Below are 22,466 nucleotides of genomic sequence, written 5' to 3' on the forward strand. Positions count from 1 at the left end.
GCTGTTCTTTCTTGTTTGTCATGCAGTCCTTCTCATTTCTGTGGTAGGGGGTAATCAGATTACATTAGAAAACAATTCAACCGGTCATACTAGTGAGTTACACCTCTAGTAAACAGCACTTGTTCACAGAGAAACAGTTTGCACTGCTTGTCGTGGAACAGCAATGGGTCAGGTGGGATAGGGTGGGCTAGATGTGTGCTAATTTGCTTCTCAGCAGACTGAAATGACTGGTTTGATTCCATTTAGAGATTCCATTTAGAGAAACTCGAATATTTAGCCAGGGAGAAAAAAAAAAGCGAAAAACACAACAAAACATAACACAATATATGCATGAAATTCAAGACAGAGATAATGTGTTTGTGGAAGCAGCTTTAAAATAATACCTCAAAAATCTGTTGTATATCTATGTTGCTGTGATTCCTCACAGTTATGAGTGTACCAGCAGTATCCAAAGTTAAGAGTGAAGCAGGAAGCATGACTACACAGAGTGATCTTACCATTCACGTAGCTGTGCTCTTTAATAATAATTTTCTGTTCCCAAAAAGGAGATCTGCTCCATCATTATGCAGTGCACAGCAGTATTTTTACACTGCTATTTCAAGGCTACACTTTATTTCCAAGCATAACTCAGTATCCACAGACCAGAACTGGGCCACTGTCCTTTTGTGCATAAATCAAATCAGACCTGGTCCTCCATGCCAAGGGTTCCTACTTGGGTCTTGCCTTCTTGCCATTTATCAGCAAAACATGGAGACATGTTTGCTCTTTATGCAGCTGAATAGGTCCATTCAATGTTTAATTTTTGAACAGAGTGTGACATAAAGGGCAAATCTGCTCTTGCAGAGTTTGGATTCTGGTTAACCAGTATGAATCAGCGGTTTTGTACAATTACTTCCAACAGGTCTTAGCAGGTCACCTTGCATGTGTAGAAGAGATTACTGGCTAGAGTCCCAACATAACTCTCAAATGGCATTGTTACCGAAACACACAGGTTTATGTGGGGGTTTTTTTCATCTTGATGACAAATGGAAACTTCTTCTTAATTAATTTGAAAGACATTACAAATTTTGACACCTGTACAAGTGATGATGTGGATGAAGACAATACCTTAAAGTGGCAATAGTCAATCTTTTTATATTAACAGTTGATCACATCACAACCTGTATGTGAAGATGGTCACTTGTAGTGGCAAAAAACACTCACCCTGAGTTCCCCTCGGGGCTTTCAGATAAATGTTTTGGTTTTTTCGACCCACAACTCTATTGCTTTGATTAACTCTCTCTGCTCTCGCCCTTTTGGGCCACAGCACAGCTGTTTTCAGAGAAAAAGCTTAACCCACTATATTCTACCTGCACAGCACCACATGGCAAACAGACAAAAGCTAGCAAAAAGCCAGTGAACATATTTCCACACATATTTCCCTCCAGAGTACATGGAGACCAAAAACAGACCAAAAGAGTAAAGATTTGACTTAAGCTTTCCCAGCTGGCTAAAACATGGGTTCAAATGAGTATTAATGGTGCTCTGTACTTTCCGCTTGCCAACAAGTTTGCAAGATATCAACTTAAAAGGTGGAAATATGTTAGTGTGATCTTTCCTGCTAGTTTTCCTCTGCCCCCAAGTGGATAAAAAAAATGAGTTGTTGCAGGTTTAAGATACATTTCATATATGCATTCAGATACTTATTTGACTGAAAACATGAGGTTGATTAATGGTATATTTTATAAATATATGGTCTCAGTTGGTGGCACTTTCATTTAATTACTTGTTTTAATCAAAACTATGCTGAAATGGTGATGCAGTTGCAAAATTATTCCTTTAACATTTGGCACCAATAGTCAAACAGCATTACATTCATGATGTATACTGTCAGTGAACGCATTCGAAGCAAGAATATTCAGTACTGTTCCTCACAACAGGCAATGAAAGAAAAGTTTCTTCCAGGCAACTGCAGTGAAAATAAAATGCACAGTGTTTCCCTGGGCTGAAGGAAATTCCACTAAAAAAAATCTAGATATGCTTTAGAAGCTTGTCAGCAGTAATGTAAGGTACACACAATCTGCAGTTAATGGACTAAAACATGCAAAACCACCAGCATGTCCCTTTAAAGAGCTGATTCAAGCAGCACTCACCGACATTATGGCTGTGGACATGTGTTTTCTATCTGGACCTGCCTTACTAGGTAGGCATGCTGCCTGAGGCTCCAGTGGAATTTTACCATTAGATCAGGTTTGATGTATTATGGCTCTGTAAGATATTGTTTCAGCAAATATTTGCCCTTTTTATTCTTAAATCATTATTTTGAAGTCTGTAGGATTCACTTGGCTCCAAACATAGCAACTAGTGTTTGGGACATTTATGCAACTAAATAAACTAGAATTTTAATTGATGTTGAACTTTTCAGTGGCCGAAAAAAGACAAAGACACGTCAACCAGTTTTGACTAGCCCTGAAAATAACACTAAAGAAAATGCTGCTTGTTTCAGCAGGTCCTAAGCTTCACAAAACAGTAAAAGGTTATAATAATCACAGAAGCAAGGCACGTAAGCTTCTAACATTACATCTCGTGGCAAGGGGCATGCCTAGATCCCATGAAGGCCTGATGTAAAAAAAAAAAAAAGAAATAATACCCTCCGTATAGCATCTCGCATACCAAGTATATTCGTTTTTACAGGATCTGGTTTTGACTACACTTTGAAAATCTCATTTATATCCCCTAGGCCAGGCTGTTCATGCCAGAGTCTCATCATCAAAACATTCACACCTGGTGAGATTTCAGCATTTTATAACACACTTTAACAGGAAAAACAAGCTGATGGATAGGTGGGAAACACCGGCGTTCTTTAACCTCAGAAAGACAGAAAGAAAGAAAGATTCTGTATAAGAGGTGAATTGTCCTGGTGAGTTCAAACAACTTTCACCCTATGTTTTAAAGAGCAATAAAATGTATCTCACACAGTTGTATGGAGTGTCTGGGTCAGCCTGGGATGCTAATGGCCTGTTTTGTTATCCGCAATATGAAACACCTGAGGGAAGAGTTGGTACACATGTGCAGACCATGTGTGATAACAGCAGTATTTACCGTAAAGTTTTAAAGCCACAGTGAATCCAAGTAAGAGACAGCAACAACAAGTTCAATACATCACTTCTGGGGGCCTTGATGGTTCCCATCCATTTACAATACTTCTTAGAAATTCGACAGAGAGGCACTAAGACCCAAATTTAAATGAGCAAGCCTACCAGTAGTCCATCTACTTTGGAAATGAACAGGAACCTTGAACATCTGTAAACTAACTTCCATAATTTCTTCATCAACCCTTAACCTGGCACTTAGAGCCCCAGGCTAACTAGGCTGCTTAAGGAAGACTTACCCTTATTTAGCACTTCTTTAATAGATAAAGTGTGATTAATCTGTCTTTATTAACAGGCTATGTACCACAGTCCTTAGCTGTAATTAGCTGTAAGTAGCTGTAATGAAACCTCATCTTAAAAAGCCTACTCTTGATCTAGGTGTATTAGCCAACTAAAGACCTTTATCCAACCTTCTGTTTATTTTTAAGATTCATGAGAAAGTAGTTGCCAATCAGTTTTGTGGCTGTACTTGTCTTGTTAGATCTTATTGCTGCATTTGACCCTATTCATCATCACATCCTATTACAGATATTGGAACATGTAAATGACATTACATGAACCACACTAAGCTGGTTTAAGTCCTATTTATCACACTGATTTCCGTTTATACATAAACAATGAATCCTCCACACATGCAAAAGGTGGCCTAATTCTATCCACCTTATGCTATATATGCTGTATATGTTATGCAGATGACACACAATTATATGTATCAGTAAAACCAGATTAAAGAAGCATTCCTTAAGGACATAAAGACCTGGATGACCTCCAATTTTCTGCTATTAAACTCAAACACAGAAGGACAGGTCCTTTTAACTCCCACATAAAACAAGGACTGCCCTTTTACACCAAAGTAACATTGCAAAAATCAGACACATCCTGCTTCAAAAGACTCAGAACTACTATTCTATGGAATTCTCACTTCTAGTCTGGACTTTGCAATTGCAGATTCCTTTTTATCAGACTTCCCTAAAAAGTTAGGAACAGAAAATCATATTTCTCCTGGGTTCACTTCTTTTCATTGGCTCCCTGTAAAATCCAGAATAGTATTTAAAATCCTCCTCCTCACCCAAAAAAACCCTTAATGGTCAGGCACCATCATATCTTTAAGTGCTTATAGTACCTTATTACCCCACTGAAAAACTGCACTAACAGAATGCAGTCTTACTTGTGGTTCGAAGAGTCTCCAAAAGTAGAATAGGAGGCAGAGCCTTCAGCTGTTAGGCTCATTTACTATGGAACCTTTTTTCCAGTTTTTCTCCACGTGTAAGAGTAGGCTTAAAACCTTCCTTTTTGATAAAGCTCATAGTTAGGGCTGGCTCAGGCTTGCCATGAACCATCCCTTCATTATACTGCGATAGGCCTAGACTACTCGGGGACTTCCCATCTTACACCAAGCTCCTCTCCTATCCATCAGTACGAATTCATATCCCATTAAGCCATGTTACTATCTTGGCATCTCCCAAGTTAGTAACACAGTCTTGTAGTTCTGTGTTTTCTTGTCTCTCCTTTTTCTTTCTGCAGCCATTTCTAAATCTGGAGCTGTAGAGTCTGGATCTGTGATTGCAAAACACCTTCTGCCCCCTTGATCCTGCTCAACATCCACTGCAACAATTATCATTGTTAGACTCATTATTATGATCATCACTATGATGACTGTTATTATAATTACTATTATTATTTAGCTTGCTCAGAGAAGAATGTTGGGTCTGTGTAAATAATATTACAAGTATGACCTGTTCTATATGAAAAGTGCCCGACATGAATAAAACTGACTTGACCTAACTTGAATGAACCTGCCATATCACCACCAATAATAACTGTAGATACACACTGAGTCATTCTTGTCTTACATCAGTTGTGAGGACACTCACTGCCAATGCATTCTCTGGCCCCTTACCCTCACCTTAACCATCAAAACTAAATGCCTAACCCCAATTCTTACCACACAAAATAAACTTAGATCCTTGAAGGTCAACACAGTGACACACACAAAAGGTAAAGGTAATTTTCTATTCAATATGGACTACTGGACAGGCATAAATCACAGATACATCAAATTCTCAGCAAGGAAAAGAAGTACAACAAATCTGAAATTGCTGAAATGCATACAGTATGTTCATTGTTGTGACCCTAAAAGTTGCTATGATTTTTTTTTTTTTTTTTTTTTTTTTGCAGCAGCAGTAACAGTCTAGTCCAGTGTAACAGTATGATGCTCAGCAAAATCACATCGGTAATAGAAATGTTTTTATGTTGAAACCATTAGTATTGAACAGAATGTTAGGAAAATTTCAGCTTTTTGACATCCACAAAGAAAAAAATAAACAATGATGTTTTTAATGCATATATAGTCTTTTTTATATACTCACGCCTTTATATGTGAGTAGCAGTCAATGACTGTGGTGAAGACTGATTTAACAAAAACAACAAACACATGCCCACAAGATGTTAGCATTATTGTTTTCTGAAATTTGGAATGAAATGGAAGAGTGGCCACTGTGCATTGCTGAGAAGGAAACAGCGGATGCTCATAAATCTAGGCTCCTTAGTACACATCTGTTTATTGTTGCTTCTGTTCCTTCCTTTTGGCTTCTCCTCCCTTTCATGCAAGTTGTCAGTACTAAAATGCTGTTTACACCAGTTCACAGTAGAGAGGTTTTTCCAATTGGGTGATTGGTGTTTATATTGAGGACACAATCTACTTTTCTGAAAGGTCATATGAAGGTGAAGGTAGCTTCAAGAATTCTGCTTCATCTGGTGCCGGTCTCATGTGGTATAACAGTGATACTTAGGGATGAGCAGGATATTGCTGTGGTTACTTTTACAGTCAGGAGACTGTTCTCCCAACAACAATATATCCCGGTGATTGAGTGCTTCTCCACGGTATTACAATTTCCCAACAACAAGAAAAACAGGAGTTATGTTTTAGAAGGATTGAAAAAAATGCATTGTTTATAGCAATTATGAGCTTCTTTTCAAGAAATTAGGTAATATAAACAACCATCAAATGTAATCAGCATTTTAAAGTCTGCATTTTAATGTTGTATTTTAGTATCAGTGTTTTCATGGTGCTCTAATTCTGTTATACATTCTTTTTAGTTTAAATCACATTATCAGTGCTACATGAAAAACAAACAAAAGCAGAAACATCAGAAAAAAAGTTTGCAAACCATATGAATGGTTTGCAAATGGACTGATGTGAAGAATCCTAGGGAGAATGAGAAACTAGTGACACATGATCTACCAAGGTATTGAGAGTGCTGAGTCGGTCACACCTATTATTCATACAGGTGTCACACCCACACTCATCTGTCTTGCCTGCAAAAAGACACGTCCGTGCACATACAGTGCAGCCTTTCAGTATTTGGACAGTAACACATGTTCTGTTGTTTTGGCCCAGTACCCTGGCACACCAGGTTTGAAATGAAACAAGGACGACGTGGTCACACTGCTGGGAGTGTTCACATCATATGTATTGGATGAGACCTGTATCGTCCAGTTCTGTGCGGGAGGAAAAATGGCATTGTTATGATTCCTACACAATTCACACCATGTGTATGTAAACCACCTCAAATTATAGAGTGTAAAGTCAGCAATTTACCCTCAAATCCAATGCTGGAGTATACAGCCAAAACATAAAAGAATTTTCTAAATATGTACTGCATTGTTATCTGTGTGGCAGCTCCACAGCAAAAAAAAAAAAAAGAAGGAGCAAAGTATGGTAAAACTACTGATATAGTTGACACACAGGTTTAATGTCTATCAAATACAATGACTGAAGAATTAATGTGGCAACTAAATTATGATCCCTTTGCAGAAAAAAAAAAAGACTGAAAATAACCTGCTTTTTCCTCGTCCGGCATGTGGATGTGGTTTGGAAGGGTGTAGGATGCCATGTCATTTTGAGGGTGCTGTGTTCTGTTCAGTAAACTACGTGCCCTCTCATTAGTATAAACACTACCAGCAGGGGAGACAGGGTGTCAGCTCTAGGTTTGGTGTTACTTTCTCTAGAAAAATAAAAATGACAAAAATGTCCATTAAACCCACATTTAACAGAGGCAGAAATATTGGCTGCAAATGCACTCTGTCAAAAGTGCAACAAAGCAGGAATTTTGAAAGTTAAAAAAAACAAAACAAAAAAAACAAAAACACTGTTATGTTCTTTCCTTCTGGTGGTGGTGCTTCCAAACACAGATCTGCTTATTATTGTTAAAATGAGGGCGAGATCAAATTAACCTGCCCAACAACAGGCAGCTCCCAAAACAAAAAAATAAAATAAAAAACTAACAAAAATTATAAAACAGCCTTTGGTTTTCAATTGTAAATGGACTCCTCCCACTGGGAAGTTTCCATGCCCTTAGGAAATGCCATGTTTTCCGGCACAATCACCATCATCGTCATCAACTTCACTTATCTGTGAATACTGCATCCTTGCAGACTGTCTGACGGAATGACTATAAATCCTGACCTTTATCAACAGTGATTCCCTTTCCCCCTCACTCAGGATAATATTAAACTATGGGAAAGAAGTTTCTGATACCCAGGGATCTCTGAAAAACATACGTTTTGCATAATACATCATGTAACGCTCTGAAAAACAATACAAGTCAGGTATAAGTTATTTTATTAGTTTACATTTTTAAAAAAGTGAAAAAAAAAAGTAAAAAAACTAATTTACCACAAATCGGTGGTCTATCAAGTTGCCACATACAAAAACAAAACATCAAAGACAGTGGACAAAACAGTCTCCATTGAACCTGGTTCTGGAGCTTTTGACCATATCATATGATCTTCACTATGAGCTAAACATGAGAAGTGCTCAGAAAAATGAAAAGTTTACACATCTACAGTTCAAACAAATACTGCTTAGCAAACCACCTCTGCTGATGAAGACTGTGTGACATAGTCAAAAGCTGCAGAAAAAAACAAGTGCGCGGCCCTTGAGTGAAGACTGTCTTGTCAACTGCTGTTTCAAAGGTCAAGAGTGAAATGTTTAGTCGAAGCCCATAGTACATTACAAGGGCACTCAATTAACGATTTAAATGAATAAAAGTTTATGTGAGGTCAGTATCAAACTAAAGTGCATTAGAAAATGAACAGCACTGAATTATACTGTGTCAAACTGTCAACATTCCCTATGTAAACTAGGTTAGTTTTCTTAGCAAATATCTTATATTGCTAAGATATGGAGTACAAGCTAGATAATGCTGAACTGTGTTATGAAAAACCTTTCATCAAACATTACTTCCCCTCAACACCACACAGTGTATTAAGTTGCAACACAACTACACTTTCCTATTAATCCTTAAAATGAAAGATCGGCAAAGTGTCAATAGTTTCCTCTGGACCTTTTTTATATTCTTCAAAATGAAAACAAATATGTAAAGGGACGCAACAGTGTCCAACATCAAACTGGGACACGATCAGATCTTCATATACAGTAGTTTAGGCCTTGGCAAACAAAGATTAGTTTCTTAAGTATTTATCCAACTAAAGGCCTAAGCTATTGTTTGCTTTGTTGAGCTCTTAAATTGTACTTATATTAGGTTTGCAAACAATGGCTGAATGCTTAAACATTTATTTTACAGCCTTTTTACCCAGCGGGCAATTCCTTAAATCTGCAACACCACGAGTCAGGACTCAGAATCTTTGAAAACTTACAGTCCAGCTCATATTCAATTTTCTTCCAATTCTGGCAGCTTCACAACAGCTTTTATCTTCCTCTGGCAGCTAAGCCTCACAAAAACAGTCTCATACCGAGCCATGAACTTTCCATTTTATGAAATAGTCTAGAGTACACTGCTTAGTATCATATGGATGCCAACAGGCTGAACCAACAAACCTTATTTTGCCTTCTGTTTTTCACATTTTTTTTCTCCTCACAACAGACGTCCTTTCAGACACATTCAAAAGATAACATGAATGCCCTTGCATAAGAAATCAAGCCTGTTCGCGTGCACACACACACGTACAAACACACACACCCATTTCCAAATCTACATAAACAGTACAACTTTCAGGCCTCGTACAGTGGAGTAACAGTACCGTCCTTCCACTCAATCAGGATTTCTCCTCTTTGTAAAGTGGGGGTGGAGTGTGGGAGGCGCATGGCATGTTCTGTCAGCGGGGCCCTTTCACTTGGCACCGGGGACCCAGGGACACTCACGTCTGGCCTCATAGTGTACGACTTCAAAACACAGACCACCTTCTTCCTTCTGGCACGGCAAGACAGAAAAAGGCAGAAAGTGAATGCAACTGTGCAACTATGCATTTTGGACCAGACCTCTGAAATATTTCGCTTAATATTTCTCCCAGTTTTTCACCCTTCGACAAAATCTATTTTTATTGGTTAGGGTTATTGAATACCAGAATATGATTAATTGATAAGCAAAATGATACTTATGTTATGTTGATCACCTAATTCAATGATCCACTCATCTTTTCAAAAGTAAGTCTATATCAATAAAAATGGCTACTTTTGTGTGTGTGTTGTGTGCATGATTAGGCACTCACCTATTGGAGTAAACATTGAGGATAAGAATCACAGTCCCCAGGACCAGAGCCAGAGAGCTTAGTACTAGCATGGTTATCTTCCAGCCCATCCCTATACACGTATAAACAGTACATATTTACATGTACACATGCATATACAGACCAAGGAACATGCTGTTCATTTCACACTGCGCACCCTTGAACTCATAATTACTTCTTTCTAAACCACGATTCTTGTCCATGGATTTGTTTAATTTCTGTCAAGCCTTTGAAACTGCAAATAAAAGCCTATTGAAAGTCCTTTACAAACATTACACACCCGCCATGAACCCGCTCAAGTTTCTCGTGCACCTATCTCCATCTAGTGGTGTAAACGTAGACAAAATAGTATAAGGAAAATTGTTAAGGCTTCTTTGTCAGGCTACATACAGTATTGCAGAGGAAAACATTTCCACTCATAAAACTGGACAGACAGACGATATATTCAATCTTTCATTGATTACAGTTTACCAAACTTACCATAGTCCATACTGAAGAAAATCATGGTGGGATCTACAGGGGATTTGGTGCTCAGGGACGAGAGATTCCCATCTATTACTGGATATGTTTCTGTGACCCTGACATCCATTAAACCTTCAACTGGAAGTGGGGGAAAAAAGAAACAAGTTAGATAGACCAAAATCTGAACATCATAGGTTTGATTTCTTCACACTGTTTGGCGGCCACAAAAATCCCATTTTCTAATTTCTTAGTCAGTGAATCAGTATTGCCATGAGTCACAGTGATGCTGTTACATAGAGTGGCTGGCTGTCTTCCAGGATGAGGACAGTATTGATTGGACAAAAGCCCACTTAACTAAATTAGATCTTCAGGCTAAAGGCAGGCATGTTGTAATCTAATCTGCAGGCCATGGCAGATACATAATATAACTGATGTCAGACACAGCACATGGACTTTTAACTTTTCAATTTCAAAAGGTTTCGAAACATTCTTAACCCATCACAATGAATGCAAAGAAGGATGTCCTGTAAAGGCTCAATGTTGGTGGACTCAAAGAAATCAAAACATTCAAGCTTTGAGGATGCATAGATGCCACTGGGTCCATGAACACATTACCAAGAAAAGCTTCATAAATGGTCCCTGCTTGAAACTGCAAGACAGCAAAACAATAATCTACAGTTATTTTTTTTTCTATAACACAATGCTTTCTTATAGGTGAGAGATTTCCTCTACATTGGCATGGCTGGATACCACTAGCTGGTATCAATATAAAAACCCACTGTGTGATTTTAAAAATGGTTAACAATAATGTCAAGTATTTACACTGACGCTGGTGCAATTTGTAATTAAGAAAGGAGCCACTGACTGGACTTATAAGGATTTCCTTATAGGTCCAGTCAGTGGACCTATTACTGTTACTAGTGTCATATTCTGTAGAAAGCCAACATTCATTAAACTACTGCTAGTGAGATACATGTAGGTACTTACATGGTTCAGCCTGTCTGTGTGTACCAGAGGTGGCACTTGGAACAATCCCAGGTTCCCATGACTTTCCCAGTTTGTGGTGAGATTGGTGTTGGTTATGTTTGTTATCGCTCCCATTGCACAATGTCTGGTTGTCAAGTGCCCGCCACCTGCTGCCCTGCTTGTTAAGTGGGGGGCAGGGAGTTTGGGGGTGGGGTGAGGCAAAAGAATAGTCAGCTAGTTTAAGACTTTTTAAGACCTGATCTTATTAGGTAAAAAAAAAAAAATCTACAATACACATTTCCTCCCTAGTTTTTATTTTAAATACTGTGATTAAGGTCCCATCAGGCCCTCGGGTCCTTCTCTAACACAACATTACCTGCTTATGTTCCCGTGAAAGGAAAACCAAAGTGGAATCTGCTGTGGCACTAAGATGCAGTCCTCTCCCTATCAAAGTGAGGAGACCTTTCTTGGAACAGGACCATGCCCGGCTGCTTGTCTCTCGGCCCGTATCCACTGCTGCCACTCCGTCACCATTGTCGTCACTTTCAGTCCTAAAGATGCAGGGCTGCAGGTGGACACCTTCATACTCCTCTCCAGGTGCAGTCAGACACTCCCCAGTGTGGTGACTCCGGAGAGCCTGGCTCTCTGGGAGCCAGTGCCATTCCTGTAAGGGTGAATATGGGTTGCATTCCCCCAAGGACACTCTACCTCCCAGAATTCCCTCTTGCACCAGCAGACATTTACCTATCAGCTTGTTCTGTATCTTTAAACTTGAAGCCTCTGCGGAGAAGACATAAAAAAGACAAGAGGTATTGTCCAAGCTTGAATATTAACCCACTATAAACATCTCATCCAACCCTATATGGGGAGGTAAGTTGGTATAAAGTGATATAAAATTAAGTTTAGTTTAGTTAATTATTATAACAATTATTATAATTATATTATTATAATATATTATATATAATTATTATTATATATAATTATTAATACAAGTCAGGAGATTGATTGATGAACATTTATGTGACATTTTCTGCAAATCCAAGAACTTTCTCACTTGAGCAAATACACCTGTGAATTTGTCCTAATGTCCCTAAGGTACGACATTAGTGTGTTTACAGTATGCATAATATGCTGGTTGTTTGAAAGAGTCTTGGACTACAGGACATGAGAACAATGGTCGCACCAGAAGAGAATGTCAAGCCAAATTCCATTAAAGAAATGGCAATTTAATATTTATTTACTTCTGAGCAAACCTGTATCATAAAATATCACTATAGATGTTTAAAAAGTTAGCGTCTTGTGATGCTTAGCTTCAATCGGCATACAACAGGCAGCAAACAGCAACTTGTCTTTACCTAAATACAATTTTCAGTGAGTTTAAGTGGCTCTGCTTTTAGTTCATATCTGGCTAAATTCGTCTTCCGGTGGAAGATGAAGGAGAAAGTTATGTTAAGCAGATTAAAGTTTGTTTTTTAACTTACAGCAACGTTAACATACTCATTTCGGCTACTTAAAATTCGACATATGTCGGTGTGGACCATTTGAATTAAAACCGTTTTCATAATATGCAGTTATGTTTGCTAGCTGACAGAGAAAAAGTTAGCTCCTACTGTTTGCCTTACTTTTCAAAACGACGAAGACAAGCAGACAGACGCACAGTAGCCTTCTTCCCATGGCGATGGCGATAACACCCACAGATAGTTTGGAGCCTCCCAGGAACAATACAGCTTGCACTTACTACCAACAGGAGAAAGTGCAAATGGGTGGGAACAAAACTTCTTGTAACCTCCCTCTGTGCATCCATCACACGGATGAACAGATAAATAGAGAGACCATACATTCCTTCTAAAAACTCTACAGGGGAAAATGCATGCCTCTCAAAGCGTGGATTGCCACTGACATGCTTTCTAATTACCAAAAAACTGAATGTCTTTTGATAGATTTTGAAAAGTTCCACTGTTAGTCTTTACCTGTAACTAGGTTGTCACTATATATAATCTACGGAAGAGGATTAGGGCCACTAAAAAAAGATTTTTTTCGGGGGTGTAAGAATTCTGACTTTTTTCTCAGAATTCTGACTTTAATCTCAGAATACAGATTTTTAGTGGCTCTGACTTTTTTCTTCAGAGAAGTCTGAGATTAAAGTCAGAATTCTGAGATTAAAGTCAGAATTCTGAGATTAAAATCAGAATTCTGAGAAAAAAGTCTTTGCTGAAAAAATTCTTACACCCCCGAAAAAAATCTTTTTTATTTAAAAAATGTTTTTTTAGTGGCCCTAATCCTCTTCCGTAATAATCTGCCTTTTGATATGGACAAAAAAAAATCCCCTTCAGCTGCTCCTGCAGTGCTCATTTGTTTACTGTTTTGCATCTTCTGATACTATCTTTTATTACTTTGATTTTACACAGATATAAAAAACTCATACACACTCCTTGTTTACCACTGTAGCAGGATAGAACTAGTGTTTAGTACCACTGTGCGACAACACCATGGACTACCAATTAGATTTAAAGAGCATAAATCTGTTATAAGGAGAAAACAGTGTTGCAAGCTGAATAGGATTGCCCACTCGTTACTGTGAGGAATGGGACAGCTTTTGGGGGCCTGCACGGTCACGTGATGTTTTTCTCTATCATGATGCACCACAAAGAATGTGAAAGGTCTTGATCAAAATAAATATATTCAGTGAACCTCAAATGATTCAAACTGTATTTGAGAATAGTTTCCACTTTGCTTGCAACTCTTAAAGTAACTTGTTCTCAGTGCAACATTTGAGGTTTTGTTTACCAATCAAAACCAACAACATCTGCTGGTCAACTTTAAGATGAAAACTAGTTCAGTGAACTGACTTTGTTGTGCATTAGTATGAATCAATCAATAAACATCTTTATTAAAAGTAAGGAGCCAAGTAAAAATCTGTTTTCTTTCAAAACATACCAAAGCATGAATACTAAATTGCAGTTAAAATGAAGTAATATTACAAAAGTTGGAGTGATGACAATATGGTGAGGTAATATATCTCAGGGTGAACTAAGGCACACAAAAAAACTAAAGAGCCCACCCCCTCAAAGAATTCTGACTAATCCCTAGGTCAAACAAACCAACAAAGGGCATTTTCTGAACCTAAGAAATCAGTGAATGACAAAATGGCAGTTCATCCCTACAACTTCAGAGCTATTTATAAAAAGATAAATTACTATTCAGTTTACAGAATTTTCAAAACTCCTCATAACAATAAGGTCACAAGGCCCAACAATCTTACATGTAATACACAAAGTCACTACATAAAAATAGAAGGTTTGGAGGTCAAGGACACAACCAGGGGCTGCTGTCAGAAAGCTGCCCCCTGACTTCTCAGAACTGGGGCATTTTAAGAACGCAGGATGTTGCAAGGGAGCCAATCAGCCACAGACATTCTGAAAGGAACAGGGTGCTCACTGTCACGAATACAGGAACAAACTAGAACAGAAGTTAGGAAATACAGCCAGGGCCCTAAAAGCTTTTACTAAACTTAACATAACAATGTTCCCCAGACAGGGAATGTTGGTCTTACATTGGAAAACACACACATACACACACTCATTTTACGTATAAAATATTCTTTCATATAAAGCGTAACTGTGAAGGATGTTTTATATGATAGACTACAGCTTCATATTTGTTAACAGTAAAGGCTTCAGTGCATAAATAGCTTAAATGCCCTCATCATTTTTCTTCATCATTTTTGTTCTTTTTGAAACTCAGCTTTTATGAGTGTTATGAGAAGGGGGGAAAGGAGCCATATATGACGGAGGTCCTTCTCCTTGTGGAAACAGAGGTGGAACAGTTGGGGCTGGTTGCTGCATTGAAGATGATGAGAAAGATGCAGGTGGCAAATTGTATGGAGCGGTCTGTTGTGGCCACTGATAATTGAAGCCACATGTTATGTTAGGATGTTGTATGGGAAATTGTGCTGGGCATCCGTAGGCACCTGAACCTGCTGGTACGGGATAAGGTCCAACGGGGAAAGCAGGGGGAGGGAAGTCGCTGTAACTTGGGCAACCAAAAACCTCGACTGGGTAAGGCCCCACAGCCCCACCAACCTGAAAGTTAGCAAAGCTGGAAGGAAGGATGATCAGTGGAAACACCACCTCTGGGTCAAAGGCAAAGCTGATGTCCAAATACACCTGGGAAACGGAAGCATTCATTATTGAAAAGTTGAATCTGTCGACAGCAGAAACGTTTTAAACCAAAACTGCTATTTATGGATTTTTTTTTATATTAATGAAATTGATTGTGCTGACAGACAGATAATGACAGATGTTTATATTTATAAATACTGTAATTTTCTGTTTTATTATTATTATATTTTATTTTATGCTGTTATGTTGTTTTACCTTGAGGTAATAGCTGACTGAGACAATCTCACAATTTTGGAGAGAGTAACTGGCATCAGCAGGAATCTTCAGCTGGCAGGAGACAGTTTCCTCTGAGCAGGGTGGGATAGGGTTCCCAGACATTTTGAGCAGACTTTTGTCACAAGTATTTGTGGAGCCACTGGCGCGGTACACTGTTTTCTGCTGTAAACTGAATTTGGGCGTCACTTTTTTGGAGGAGGAGTTGTGGATTTTGGCAACAACAGACAAGGTGTCGCCTATGAAAAACAAATCATAACATCTGAATATGCACTACTTACACATTATAAATATTTGTTTACTACACCGTATATAAAAAGCATGTACATATATGAATAATATACATTTGTTTTGAGATGTGGCAACCGTGCTTACATTAATACCTGAGATGCTTTCATTTGACTAAGTACGAATTTGAAAATATCGATATATCAGCTGACAGTATACAACATTTTACGCCTCACGTCGACACATGGTTGTAAGTGATCTGGAGTGACTTTTTACCTGGAGAGCAAAACTTTCTGTCCATGGTAGCAGACATTTCGACTGCTTTTTTAGAAAAAACTCCCACCTCTTTGCTCACTGAACCATGCTGTTGACACTGGAACAAATGATACACACAAACATTATTTCACACCAACTCAGTCCCTCTCAAGGCTGAAATTCAAAATTCAGGAGGAAATACTGTCATCTTGCTGTTTGCCTTTGGATTGAGCCACCCTTGTCCAGGTGAGCATCATAAAAAGTGAACTCTTTAAAGTCTCTAAACGAATCCTCCCTGACTGAGTTAAAGATGGGCCTTGGAACAACTTTTGATTCTCTAATGATCCATACGCTTAAATCAGGCAATGTGCCACTTTCGATTCTCTTGTTGCGCCAAACTTCACATGCCACTGCAGAGGTTAGTCAAAAAGTACTTTGTGGTTTCGTCTACTTCCTCACCATGTTTCAGCTCTCACTGTGGTTCCACCTGCCTGCCTCTTCACTAACGTATGTATTTAAATATAGTACATGGTTGTTAAGAAATTTCTTCATAAAACTTTGTTCTGACATACTCTAAGACTGTTTTTACACTTATGAGGTAAACTCTTTGTTGTTGCCTTTCCCTCGACCTCTTTATTTCTTGCTCTCAATTTTAGCCTCCTGTCTCTTTAGTCACATGACCTCTTATCTTAAATATTTTCCTCCTCAGCAGCTACAAGCCAGTTTAAGTACTGCATAAATACAAAATGTGTATCAAATTCATAAACTGTATCACTGTGGCATCCCACTTACCATTACTCGTTCAGATTGTTGTAAGGACCTTGAAACAAAATTGATCACTTTGTGTACTTTAGAAGGAAATCGCCAGCCTCTGCAGAGCTTAGCTTCAAGCATGTAGACAATTCTTCCATGAAGCCCCACAAAGGATGATGGCATGTCCCTGTGAGACAGAACCGGTCCACAAATGCAGCAATTTGTAAAAGACCGGGGACACAGTCCTGATGATAGATATTGGGAATTCCTACTCACCCCTGTGGGATTTGAAGCTTGAACTTGAAGAGGTGGACGCCTTGGGGGAGTACAGTGCCTTCAAAACAAGTGGGAATTATCACAAGTTTCTCAGGTACCAGTATTAAAAACCACAAAGGTTTAGTATATAATTTACAAGGTGTGCTATAAAGATATTATGCAACGCATCCATTTTATCATACTAACACTCATATAAACTTATGTCTGAGTGTTGAGATGAGTAAACAAGTCAAATATTCCTGTGGCCTACCCTTGCCATTTTCTGCGACCAGCCATTCTTTAACTTTGAAGTATCTCCTGTGCGCACTGTACGATCTTTCGTTATCTCCGGATCCCTCTGTCCATCTCACGTTCGCATCCCCTTTCGCTTTCACGAAAAGCTTCTTCACTTTGACTTCTTTTGACAAAGTCACAGACACTGTGCCTGTCAGAATGTCTCCTTCGGAAAAAGTGCCCGCTGCGTTAAGAGCTTCATAAGTCAGACTTAACTCTTTTATCGGAGACATTTCCGCACTACTTTTGTTTTTGCGACAGGGTGCACCAGGATTGTCCCAACACGTCTGCTGACAGGACTCCGGCGATTGTCTTTTTCTTTGCTTTGTTTACTGTATCCGGCTCCACCTGCAGAGTGACATCAGGAGCAAATGTCCAATGTTGCCTACTGTCAAGCAGTTCAAACATTTATCACAGCACCCTTTACGGGAATCCACGCATCATGAGAACGTCATGCGCGTTATTCAAGTTTGCGCAACTATGTACTGAACTCGATGATATAACGAAAGCGTAAGCTTTGTCTGTGAGAAGATGGAAGAGTTTAGGTGATTAAGCTTATTTGCGAAGAGCTGTGCTACCTCGCGACCGAGGAATGAAAACAAACAACATTTAAGAAGGTGTTCACACTGACACCGAGAGATCCACAGAGAAACTTAACCTGACAAATTCTTTATTCAACTCTGCAAGACAGAGAAAACACTGGCCATTTGTACAACAACAAATCAGGTTTGACATAGGTAATGACATAGACAGAAGTTGCTGTCTCATATTAAACTCAACAGACTGTCAAATAAATGGAAAACACATATTTGGCTTCTTTGCTGACAGCTTTAAAAAAGTATAAAAAGTTTTGTTTCCTTCACACAGTAAATGTTGTGAGTGATTCCTTTCAACTAGCCTCCACACAGGAGAGTGAGGTAGAGGGTAGGAACTGACTGTAAGGCTGAAAAAATGATTGCAGTCAAGGGCACTTGAGTTGAGCAAGGCACGTAAAACACACAGTGTTTCCTTATAACTGAGGTTTGAGTAATTACATTAGCAGCTGCACAAAGATGACAAGCCACCTGACAACTGTTCAGAAAACAACTCATAACAACACATAAAATGCAAAAGTCCAGTTTCAGTATATAATTATTTAAGTATATAATTGTTTACATGCCAACAGTAAATATTGCATACACTTCCTTTTCATTTTAAATTCACACTTAAAATTTAACAACACTAATAGAGTGTTACACTAATAATAAGACATGATTTAAATGATCTAATTTAACATTTTTTTGTATATTTATATCTCACTACATTATCAATTAACTGATTCTGCCATTAAGGATCCTGAATTTATTATTTTGCATCTGATTTTTCAGGAGCAGGAGATGGGAACAGGAGGGAATATGCTGGAGGAGGTTCATCCGACTGAGACAGGAAGTCTGCGTTCATCATTGGCGCAGAAGGCATCAAGTTGTAGGTGGGAGCAGTTGGAGATACATTAAAGGCCGAAGAAGGGGGTGGCTGGATCTCTGGGGCAGATGGGGGTGAGTGCAATGTCGGGGCAGTAGGTGGAGGGTGAAGCACGGAAGTTGACGATGAAGATGAAAACGGTGATCCATAAGGAGAAGCAGGCTGCGGCACTGGGTTACTGTAGCCTCCACTCATGTGTGCAGGCAGAGGAGGGTAAACAGGTGGTGGACCAGCATGCATTGGTGTGTTATTTGGGTATCCAGGTTGTGGCGCTGAATAACTCTGAGCTCCTGGGTATGCATAACTGCCTGAATGTGGGGCTGGTGGATAAGGACCCATAGACACTGCTGGGGGAGGGAAGTCGCTGTTACTTGGGCCACCAGTGGCCCCAGCTGGATAGGGACCTGCAGCCACACCAGGCTGAGGGCCACGAAGTAAATCAGGAGAGAGAATGACCACTGGGAACTTGATCTCTGGATCGAAAGAAAAGCTGATGTCCAGATATACCTGAGAAAAAATATGACTGATCCATTAGCATCCTTACTTTTAAAATAGAATAGTACAAGAACACCTGAAAATCTTTATCAATATTTATGGGTCAACAGTGTTACAAAATCAGATAAAAAATATGTCTACAGGCTTAGCTTAGTCTGCAACTGTTACACTTTTGCGTACCTTTAAATGATACTCCACTGAGATAATATCACAGTTCTGGATTGTGTGCATCTGACCAGGAGGAATCTTTACTGCACTCTTGACCACCGACTGTGTATGGGGACTGATGCAGCTGTCCACCAATTTGTGGATCACGTTGCTTTCATGTTTGGTATTGCCGTTGGCGCGGTACACCACATCCTGGATTAAGCTGAATTTGGGCGTCATGTTGCTGGATGAGGAATTGTTGATTTTTGCAACAATCGCCACCGTTTCACCTATGCAGAAAACAACGTAAGATTTTTAAATTAATTTTCATTTATTATAAACCAGGTGCCACATAGGAAAATGCTTATGCTTGTGAGGCACAACTTGCTTACATTATATGCGCTGAATGCAAAGCCCACTTTTAACTCCACGCATGTTATTTGAAAATATAATCTGACCCAAGTCAAATATGGTCATTTCCTTTTAATGACTTTAATCATAACGTATGTCAGTAATGCTGCGTCAGCTGTACTGAGATGTCCTAGGATAACTGTAATGTAAACCAGTACCCACAATATCAGAGCACTAGAAGGGCCACATCTAAGTGGAATGCATCTGTTATTATAGATATTAGATACACCTGCTTGTCCTGCCATGACACATTAAAATGTCTGTCATGAAAAAAGAACTGTACAGTAGAACAAAAGTCTGTCAAACTGGAAAAAGTAATAAGCTTGATAAGACAATTCATGAACCTTAGTGTTAATACTATTACTGCATGTTTTATTAAAATAGTTTGCTATTTTGTAAAATTGTTGGCTGTGACAACATTTATTGACCAAAAACAGTTTTTTCAATATCTGCCTTCAGAAGAAGATCTCCTTTCAAGACTTGAACACACCATGTGTGAAGAGGAATTTCACTACCTGGAGCATAAGCCCTCCTTTCAAGAGTGGCGTCCATGTTTACATGTCCTTTTGAGAAAAGACCCATCTCTTTGTTTGTTGAACCAGCTTGATGTGACTAGAATGCAAATAACAGGGAAAACAAGATCCACTTCAATTATTAAGACAATTTTAGAGCAGGGTGAGATACCCAGGTCCTCAAGACACAAGGGAGTACCACTGCACTGCCTTCTGAATTTCATCACCTACTGTACAGTATGTTGTCAAATCGTATAGCGCTGAATCAAAACATAAGTTATCTCAAGGCACTGTAACTATTTTCTACAGATCTAGAAACTATTTATTACCTCCATTATGCTGCAGTGGCAGTAGAGATTTTGGAGAAGCAAAACCAAAACTATCTGTGTGGTTAGGTAGAATGGCTGATAATTTAATGTGGTTTAGGAAGACTGTGTGATACCCCACCCCCATGAAAGGTTCTGCATCAAAAACAGAGACTACAGGAGACTACCCATTGTAAAACTACATTACAAAATATCATCTCCACATACAATATATGGTAGAATCAGGGGATATATTTTCTGTCAAGTGACAAATCACACGTGTGTTTGTATGGTTACAAACCATCAGAGAATGAAGGTTCGGAAAGGACTTGGAGACAAAATTGATCTCCTTTTCTACTGTACGGTCCATCCGCCAACTCCTGGACAGCACAGCTTCCAGCTTGTATACAACCTTTCCGTGACTCCCCCTGAAGGATGAAGGCATGCTTCTGCATTGGACAACCAGCATATTAATGTTAAGTCAAAAATTGAATTAACAGTTATTAGTTTATATAATGTGCAAGGTTAGGCTCTTTCGTCCAGTTTGTTAAAATCAGTTACACCGTGAAAATACAAATATTATGTTTTGTTAAACTGTCTTACTGCACTTACCCTGGTGGTATGTTAAAGCTAAATTTATAGACATGGATCCCTTGAGCAATACTGGTGTCTGAAAAGGGAAGAAACTTGATGTTAGTACTCACGGTAGTCTACTGCGCTTACTATCTACTACAAACCTGCTGTTAATGAAGGCAGCGGTGGAAAGTAATTTACTTCAGGAAAATTTTTAAATATCTGCACTTTTCTACTCTCCTACACTTCATTTCAGCTGTCATATATTCTGTCCACTACATTGATGTGACAGCTGTAATTTAGTTCTTCGTCACTTTGTACTGTTATGGAGTAAACTGCAACCTACAGTGGTTCAAATGAGCAACACCTGTGCCATGTATAACATTACTGATGCTTGCACATCAATGCCTCAGAAATGATATTCGAACTTATAGAGAATAGATACGAACTTATAAATATATAATAATATTTCAAATTGGAAGAGCCATTTTGCAAAATGAGCTATAGTAAACTTTTATTTTTTAGTTTTGACTGTGGGAATCACAATTATTAGATTGCGGAATTTTCCTTTATTTATTGATTGATTTTTTTGTGCTTTTTCTTTTAATTACTGGCTATGAAAAGGTATTTAACATCTCTGACACATCGTGCCATTACCATCACTGGGCAAAAAGGGAAATAAGGGAGGAGTGTGGAAGGCCTGCACCACGACAGGGTTAAGGCATGCATAAGTAACAAGACCCCTACAGCTTACCCCTAGAGTCCTCTGCGATTAAAAAATGCTTCAGCTTGAAATATCTCCTGTGTGCAGAGTAAGTATGGGTGTGATCGCCGCTCTTTTTCGTCCAGCGCACATCAGCGTCTCCCTTCGCTTTAACATAGAGGTTTTGAACGGCGACCTCCTTCAATAAGTCCAGTGTCACTTTTCCAGTTATCGTGTCTCCCTCCGAGAACGTTCCATTCTCATTCAGAGCGTCGTAAGTCAGCGTCAAGCTTTTTACGGAAGGCATTGTCGTGGAGGAGTGTAAGGCTATGCTGGTAAAACGAGTATTAAAAAAACATATATTCGGTCCAAGTCTTTTTTTTTTTGCTGTCTGCTATGTTGTTCAGAGGGCACCCATGGCGTCTGCACTGTGAGATAGGACCTAAGACACGCCCTACGAGTCTGCTAAAGGACCACTACTGCCATCCACTGTTCGAAGGGGGGAAAAGGGGCACACAAGAAAGAGGGGAAGACCACTCTGTGCAAAGCAAGGGCCACTTTACAATCATTGAAGAAATAATGTTTAGAGC

General features: G+C 39.0%; 3 protein-coding genes across 3 annotated transcripts; all 3 read right to left on the reverse strand.

The window, feature by feature from the left end:
- Window positions 1-7,738: 7,738 nt before the first annotated feature.
- Window positions 7,739-12,847, reverse strand: LOC121185256. Its single transcript, XM_041043329.1, has 6 exons — window positions 12,713-12,847; window positions 11,467-11,870; window positions 11,112-11,265; window positions 10,143-10,262; window positions 9,645-9,735; window positions 7,739-9,346 (listed from the first exon to the last, which is right to left on the reverse strand). Exons 1-6 carry the CDS (start codon window positions 12,762-12,764, stop codon window positions 9,148-9,150), a joined length of 1,020 nt encoding a protein of 339 aa, XP_040899263.1. The 5' UTR covers window positions 12,765-12,847; the 3' UTR covers window positions 7,739-9,147.
- A 1,107-nt stretch (window positions 12,848-13,954) lies between these two features.
- Window positions 13,955-17,671, reverse strand: LOC121185236 (arrestin domain-containing protein 3-like). Its single transcript, XM_041043296.1, has 6 exons — window positions 17,247-17,671; window positions 16,997-17,054; window positions 16,760-16,907; window positions 15,989-16,085; window positions 15,467-15,723; window positions 13,955-15,256 (listed from the first exon to the last, which is right to left on the reverse strand). The coding sequence occupies exons 1-6, from the start codon at window positions 17,500-17,502 to the stop codon at window positions 14,831-14,833; spliced, it is 1,242 nt and encodes a 413-aa protein (XP_040899230.1). The 5' UTR covers window positions 17,503-17,671; the 3' UTR covers window positions 13,955-14,830.
- Window positions 17,672-17,926: 255 nt separating this feature from the next.
- LOC121185209 (arrestin domain-containing protein 3-like) lies at window positions 17,927-22,301 on the reverse strand. The gene is made up of 6 exons (XM_041043257.1): window positions 21,928-22,301; window positions 21,213-21,270; window positions 20,902-21,049; window positions 20,299-20,395; window positions 19,406-19,662; window positions 17,927-19,237 (listed from the first exon to the last, which is right to left on the reverse strand). The coding sequence occupies exons 1-6, from the start codon at window positions 22,181-22,183 to the stop codon at window positions 18,614-18,616; spliced, it is 1,440 nt and encodes a 479-aa protein (XP_040899191.1). The 5' UTR covers window positions 22,184-22,301; the 3' UTR covers window positions 17,927-18,613.
- Between the last annotated feature and the right edge of the window lie 165 nt (window positions 22,302-22,466).

This window comes from Toxotes jaculatrix, chromosome 7, assembly GCF_017976425.1.
Source record: "Toxotes jaculatrix isolate fToxJac2 chromosome 7, fToxJac2.pri, whole genome shotgun sequence".
In the NCBI taxonomy this organism is placed as follows: Eukaryota; Metazoa; Chordata; class Actinopteri; family Toxotidae; genus Toxotes; species Toxotes jaculatrix.